The 7,975-nt window shown below is 39.9% G+C and overlaps 1 protein-coding gene across 1 annotated transcript in view; it reads right to left on the bottom strand.

Moving 5' to 3' along the window:
* Positions 1-3,026: 3,026 nt before the first annotated feature.
* LPCAT2 (lysophosphatidylcholine acyltransferase 2) overlaps positions 3,027-7,975 on the bottom strand; it is a 29,157-nt gene continuing 24,208 nt past the window's right edge. The window contains exons 12-14 of the mRNA XM_066557231.1: positions 6,707-6,805; positions 4,887-5,028; positions 3,027-4,616 (exon numbers count right to left, since the gene is read on the bottom strand). Of these exons, the coding sequence (XP_066413328.1) occupies positions 4,405-4,616; positions 4,887-5,028; positions 6,707-6,805 (453 nt within the window). The 3' untranslated portion in view covers positions 3,027-4,404. The remainder of the gene's footprint in view (positions 4,617-4,886; positions 5,029-6,706; positions 6,806-7,975) is intronic.

Raw genomic sequence — 7,975 nt, 5'->3', positions numbered from 1 at the left:
AAGCACTGCTGACAAACGTCTCCCTACTGCTAGTCAGTCTAATAAATGTTATTTCATTGAGTAAAGATTTAAAATTAATTAATTCAATGTCATTAAAATCCCTTGCAACCTTTGACAAGTTTGCTCTTACTGCAGACCAGTAAAAGTAGCTACCTGAATACTGCATGTGCCCCTGAATCCTACCAGATTTGGTAATTTTTATGTTTTAATATTAAAATTTAACTTTAATCATTTTGGAATATAACTTTTTATGGTGGTAGCTATGTTTGAGGTGGAAATGTGGAGGGAGAAAGTGGAGAGAAAGGTAGGCTGTTCTAAGAGATATGAAACAGAAGGGAAACAGGTAAGCCTAAGGGCACTGACCAGAGTCCAACCTTCCAGCAAATCACACAGAGTGTAGCTACCAACCTCCCAAACCTTTCCTTAGAATTTCTCCTGTGGCATTCTCAAAGTGAGAGTTGTGTAATTCTCAGCATGAAATCTCAGGCTGCATTCCTTGCTGAAGGCTGTGGTCAAACAGTGCACAGCACTGTCTGTGTGGATGTGTTTGTATATGTAGGGACATTTTTTACATTTAGTTTCTAAGCTTCAGGCCCTGATTTTTCACATCCACAGGCTCTGAGTAGCTCTTGGCACCTATGCAAGAGGAGCCTGCTCAGGCAGAATGGTGTATTTATTTGCACTGGCATGATGCCTGAGGAATTACCCAGGAACAGGGCCCTGGTGGGCTGACCACCATAGAAGCAAGGTCTTGACAAAGGTTCTCAGACTTGTGATAGCCAGGGAATACTTTGTTTTAGATGGAATTGCAAGGGAGATGGCAGATATGGCCCAGCAGCCCTTGCCCTGTGCAGCTCTTCCATGAATGGTCAATAGAGCTGTCCCACAACACAGCCCTTGGCTGGACTCCTGGGGCTCTTAGTCCTGCTGGGGTCTTGACAAGGGAAGAATGGGCAGAGCACACAGCTGCTGTGCAGAGTTTCCCTTTAAACCATTCAGGAATCACAGAGCTTTGCCTCCTCTGCATCCCCATGGAGCAAGCTGGTGGGGGAAGAGGATGTAACTCTCACAGGAATATTGTGCAATATGATTCGGCACCTCACTTGTTCTGATGCTGATGAGCACAAGAGTTCAGGAGCAGCAGGCATTGATGGTTTGGTGCCTGATTAGTGCTGCCCAGTTACTGACTGTGAGGAGAGCCATTTTCAGATGCTTTCCATCAAAGTGTTGCTACTCCTCATAGTTCTGATGGACAGCAACCAGCCAGGAATTATGTGATTTTGGCAGTTTAGTGCCAGATCTTATAGAGGTATAACCTGACATGAAACCTGGATGTGTCATCTCTGTTTCTACTTATTTAGGCAGTAACACTGATGTAGCAAAGGAAGTACAAATAGTTTTTTCTTGGATTGAAAGGTCTTTGTCTCAGAAATCAACCCCTGGTGTGGCCAGTGGGCACTCTATTAATTCACCTTCTTAAACTTACAGTATTTGTGTCTTTTTTGTTCCAGGGTGTACAAAGAAGGCTCACATTTCTAGGTGACCCACCATTGCCTTTCATGTGTTCAGAAACAAGAGCCTAGATTTAAAAATGTAAATGATATTTATTCATAGTGTACATAGTTATCAAACCTCATGAATAACAGCATCCCATGAGCCTGTATTCTTGTGAATAAGTTGTGTTTCCCTCTTGTAATAGACTTGTCCTTGTTTGAGTCTTGTTGCTGTTAAAGATTGCTGGAGTTTCTGCACAATTTAAAGTGTCTTATTTTTGTATCCATGAAGAACTTATCATCAAATCCATGTCAAAGCAAGACAGAGAGGTCCTGGTTCAATAAATGATGTGTTCTATGGTGACATGGGCCAAATATCCTTTCTGCAGTGCAGGACTCACAATGATCCTAAAGCAGCCTGTAGACTGAATTTACACCTTGGGAAGTCAGAGGCAGAAAGTGTCATCCCTCAATGCCTGATTGAGAGCCATTTTGTCTTTAGTATTTTTAACCTTCTCCTTCTGTTTAGTTCCTGCTCTACCACTTAATGTAATGCCTGTTTATTGCAGACTGCTTTTAGTTTGGTCCTTTTAAAAGCTCCCTGAGGCACGATGATGCCTAGAAATTAATGTATTCCCTTCCTGCACACCCAGCAGATGTGTGTATATTGAGTTAGTGTCTCTAGTGTTTAGCTAATTTCTCTTCAGAGCATGGTTGAATCACTGCTACATACCAAACCCATTTGTGGCCTTTCCTCTAACTACAGGAATAGGTAGATTTATATGCATAATATTTTTAGCTGTAAGTGCAAAGGGCTTGTGTGACTTGCAGATTTTTATAAAATCTCTAAACCTGCTGTGCTATTGGACAGCACAGCTCCTGGTGCTAAATGTGGCTGGATTCAGCAGGAGCGTGTGCAGGGAAGCCTTTGCATCCCAAGACCTTTAAGTGCTTTCCTTTGTCATCTTTGCCCACCCATCTTTTTCTTGCTGGTTGGAATAGAAGTCATCTTTGAAGAGATTAGTGCTGGTTGAAAAGCTGAGACTTTGGTTAACATGCTAGGCAAAAGCATCCTTGCTAAGAATTAACATGAATTCCAGTTAACTGTATTCCTGCTTCTTCTTCTCTAACTGGGAGAAAATACTCTCCTAGTGTTCACAATACTCAAAGCCATAATTGTTCCATCTCAACTGTGGTTGAGATAATCCATTTTACATGTAAATGGTGACACCTTATTTTCCATCAAAAAATGGCACTCTCTCTCCATGGATTTCCAGACCTTTATATCACAATCCCTCTTGTCAAGGTAGCCACCAGAAGTAAATCTTTGGAAGAGTCTTACCTGTCCTGCTCTTCCAGTCCTACCATAAAGCAAAGTGCCACCATACAAAGAACTGAAAATGACAATTTCAGGCTGCACTGAGTTTACCTAGGTAAGACATCTTAAGCATGGTTTCCTGGAAACCCCTCATGGTAGACATAGTACCTTTCCCACTGTACTAAAAATAACAAGACTCAGCTGCTCAAGTAAAGTCTTTTAAAAAATATAGATTTATTTTAAGCACATGAAACATCAGGAGAGGCACAATTATAAACAGAGAAAGTAAAACATGGCAATGAACTTGTGGCCAGACTGCAAGCAATAACTTAGAGGCAGAGGTTCATATATGAAAACCTGCTGAAAGTTGGTTATTATTGGTACTAGACAGTCTAGGCTTTGCTCATCTCAGTTATAATTTGAAAATATCTTCTCATTTCATCCCTTCTAAGTTTTTATTGAGAAGTATTTGCCTAAATAGCTATATATTTTAAATACTGCATAAAGTGCATTCAGATAAAGGATGGAAAAAGGTAAAGGCCCAATTTCCAGTGCACTAGAGAGGACGGAGGCAAAATATATTCAAATAATTGACTAGAAAGAGCTTGGTTTTGAACCAAGCCCCAAGAACACTGAGTAATGGCACAGTAATGCAAATATGGTTTCTAGGAGACAGCTTTAGATAGATACTAAGTACTAGAACTAAGGTTGGACAGCATATTTGCCTTTTGAGCTTTGCAGAACAAGGTCACATTCCTCTGTTGATAATTGTGAGAATAAAAAAAATATGCTGAAGTTTGAAATGCTCCTCCCAATGTGATCCTGAACAGTTTTTACAGTAAACAACATGGTATTTATTTTGAAATAGTCAATTAATTCTTAGGTCTTACTGTCTGCATTTTCCTCTAGACTGTAAGCTGCTATCTTGGAATTCCAATTTGTTTATTGTTGTTAGAAGTGCAGCCATTTCCATCTGCCACCAGCTTTTAGGCCTAAAGTGGTTTTTGTTGACGACAGTGAACCAGCATGTCTTGTTCAGAAGCTTAGGCTTTCTGGTTCCTAAGGAGTTAAGGGCAATCCAAGGACAGCCAAAAACCAAAATCTTAAATTCTCAGCTTCCTGTTACTCATTTGTGTGTTTCAGAAACTTGAGAATAGCTAAGTGATATTGCAAATTATAACACTCTAGCATAATTTTTTTCCCTTAAGTGATGTTGGGGATGTAGAGGAATTGAGCAGCACCAAAAATACCACTTGTTTTGAGACAAGTGGACTCCTCAGTCTCCATTCTGAGAGGTCACTGCAGTGCTGGAGCCTCGTACCCCTCTTAGCACACCTGTTACTTTTGTGGAAGCATGAACTTGGAAGACACTGAACAACATTCCCAGTACTGTGATACTGACATGAAGGATTGAACAGTGGTTTTTCCCTTACAATCAAACAGGAATAACTCATTCTGATATGAAAACAAACAAACAAACAAAAAAACCAAGCTTTTTTTAAGTTGTAACTTCCATCTCTACATCAGTTGTGCTTATGAACAGCTGGGGAAAAAAATTCTGTAGAATTCAAGAGCTGAATTATTTAACTCTTCTCAGTCATCTTTTTTGTCAGAGGTAGTTGAGCTATCTTCACTGCCTTCTGGACAGACTTTATTTCTTGCAAGTGGTGTTGTTTCTGAGATCAGGGCTGGTGGCTCAGTGCTATGCTCCTCAAACATACCTAACTGGTGTCTCTGTAGATCTATGTATGTAGTAAACAATGAAGCATATTCTGGATGCTTGAGTGCAAAGTTCTTGAACTCCTCTGAAAAACATTAAAAAACACAGATACTATAGTGCAGCAATAGAATCAAAGAAAATTTCAATGCCTGCTTCTTTTACTGAAGCTGATCTCAAGTTAGTTCCCTCTAAGAAAACACAGGAATATCACATGAAGTATCTAAGTCTGTGCTTCAACAGCTCTCCCCAGAAACAAAGTATGAGAACCATCAGGGACGTTGAGGGAATTAAAAAATGAAACCCCCTGTCAATATGACAATCAGAGAATTCTTTCTAACAAAAGGATGTAACTTACCATACGAGAGCTTCCCGGTTTCATCTGCATCTATTTCTTTAAAGAGCACAGAAACATCAAGCTCAGGCAGCCTCAGTGCTGACTGAATGATAGAAGCAAACTCATCTTCTGTTATAGTGCCATCCTCATCCATGTCAAAGAGCTGGAAGAGACAAAATGGGCAGAAATACTTTGGCATCACTTTGCTATGAACCCTCTGTGCACATTAACCACTCATCGTGGCTTTCTAGCACTCAGCAGCTCTGTGAACAATGCCTAGGATTTGAAGAGCCTGGAATAAGACTAAGCAGACACTGCAGAGCAATGCCCACGCTATAGCTTGGAATAGGACATTCTGCCAAAACAAACAAACCTCACAGCGTTGGTTCACGGATAAAACATAAACAAAGATGTATGTTTATTGCCACCATGAGCTATGCTAAGAGTCTACTGGATTCAGCCAGTTGATACTGGAACATCTTCAGTTTTAGTCTCCATTTTTGTTAGGTTATAGCAAAGATAATCTGCTGACAGATTAAATTTGCTATCATAGTTTATGCTCTGACATACCTAAATTTTAGTGTATGTGATTGATCACTCACTAAGGAATTAATAATTAATGTTATTGTAATTAACAAGGAATTTTGGTTCCTGGAATGCAGGCAGTTGTACACTGATCATCCCATCCTGCCCAGTGCAGTGACAGTAACCATCTGCTATGAATCACCCCTGGAGAAATACAAGGGACGGATGGCTGTAATTCTTAAATACTTCCTACAGGCAAACTTTGCCATTGTGAAAGAAAAGACATTTAGTGGCACAGAAAACAAGTAGCAAAAGGAACCCACAGTTCCATTTTACACTGAAGCAGGCTTTAACTAGCTAAACGAGTTGTTTTGTGCTGAAACTGGAAATTAAAACAAATTACTGATTTTATAATCAGCACACCTGTTAACATACTGAACAGTATAGTCTAGGAAACAACACAATAGAACAGCAACAATAGCTGCTAGGCTTTCTTCTTCATTGGAACCTGTACTGATAAAACATCCCCAAAAATTAACAAATCACCTTGAAAAGCTCTAGTGCTTATCTGAAAAGAAGCCAGTGGATATAATGGATTGCCAAAAAATCTCTGGTACTTCCCAAGTATGCATCAATACTAGGAAGCATCCAGCTTACAATGAACATGAGTGGTATCTCAATATGTTGTTCAGTACAGTTCATAAGACCAGATTAATGGGTAAAACAACTGGATCTGTGTCAAAGAGCTACTAAAAAAAGAGCCAAGGATTCACAACATGGGCATGCCTGGTCATGTATTGTCTGCATGTACCTGAGATGTGAAAGGAGCTACTGCTCCTTTACTGCTTGTACTATCAGGGCACCAGAGGACAAGCTAGCAGCTCTTAGATGCAGCCCAGTTTTCAATGTGCCAGTCCTGAACAGCCCTGGATCTTTTTTATTCCTCCTCTTTGTTAAGAACAATGACTCTAGTGAAGCTTGACCCACAAGAGGATATTACTCCATCTATTGTGACATTGAAGAATCACAGCAGAAAAAACCTCAGGCAAAAAAAACTACAAGTGCTGCTGAATCATTTTTGGAGTTAGCCTGCCAAGTTACATATTCATTAGTGCCTTTAGATGGCTTTTGAAACTCTTCTCTGTGATGCCTGCAATTCTTCCCCTCCCTTTCACACTCTAAATGTCAATTGATTTAAGAGAATTACTCACATTTGCATAACAGATTGAAGCAATAAACTTATGATTTGAAAGCTAACAGACTTACAGTCAGTGTTGATTTGTCAGGTTTGTAGATTTACGCTAAATTGAACTTACCTCAAATGCCATCCGAATAGTCTCCTCTGTGTTGGCTGGGTTACAAAGGATAGACAGACCAATTACATACTCTCTGAAGTCAATGGTGCCATCTCCATTCTGTAACCCAAACATGCATGGCAGCAGTTAGAGTTAATACTGCAAATCACTTTAAAAGCTCTTCTGTGAATCAAACACAACACATGCACTAAGACAGTTTACAATACTCGAGGTTTTTGTTCTTCCCGGGAAAAACCCTAAGAGCTCACTAAATCTGTCATACTGAGGCTGGAGTAGCAACATACATGCTTTCAAAAGCTACAATCTGGGTATGGATTTCTATTTTATGAACAAACAAAACACAAAGATTTAAAACAAACTAAAGTTTTTTCTTTAATACATGGCCTTCAGGAAGGCTCTAAAAATAACTGGAATCCACATGTTTGAGGTAACTGTAGCAGAGCATGCAGCGCTGGCACTTGCTGAAGTTCAGAGACCAATGAAAGACAAAGCAGCATCAACAGGATGAGAGTGAGGACGCTGTTTTGAGTTTGAACCTTCAGCAATAAAATATATGTCAGTGAAAGGACAACCACATCTACCTGGTTTATCTTAAGCTTTCCTCTGAAGCCTATGCACTGCCCTGCATGCTATTTGGAAGCCAATGCACTGTCCTACCTTTTAAGCCAGAGAAAGGCAAGGAATTCATTGAAACAGCCTCTGTAATAATTCCAGTTTTGATCTGAACAAACATTTCAATGTGTTAACTACAAAGTTACATCAACAAAACATTTGAAGCTTGCTTTGATGGGATTTATGATTAATTCTGTGTAAGCTGCATTACATTAAGGAGAATGGCAGATGCCTGATGAAATCTATGCTTATGTCAGTGGTGTTTCTGCCACCACACCGGAAGTTTCTTGAGTGTTTTGGGAAACATCTGTCTGGGCAAAAGCCACCTGCAAAACTTACATGGTGGGACACAGAGCAGGTAATGACAGCATAATAGAGTTGACAAGTAGACAAGAAGACATTGTTTTGAATATTCACAATAAGGGCATTCATCAAAAATGTTTTGAAAGCAAACTGAAGTGTAAAGCAGAGTTCCCTCTGTGGATAATATGTTTTGCATTTCAACAAGACAAACATTTTCTTAAGAAGTGGAGTCCCTATGTATGAGAACAACACAAAACTTTTCCAGCCAAGTGAGTGAGGGGTGGTCAGCTGGGTAAATCTGCAGCGAAGAGCCAGACCAGGATTCTATTTCTGGCTCTCCTACCAGCTTCTAAT

The sequence above is a fragment of the Molothrus aeneus genome, chromosome 11, assembly GCF_037042795.1.
Source record: "Molothrus aeneus isolate 106 chromosome 11, BPBGC_Maene_1.0, whole genome shotgun sequence".
NCBI lineage: Eukaryota > Metazoa > Chordata > Aves > Passeriformes > Icteridae > Molothrus > Molothrus aeneus.
Note: the sequence above shows the minus strand (reverse complement) of the source record. Positions and strands in the feature narration are given on the sequence as shown.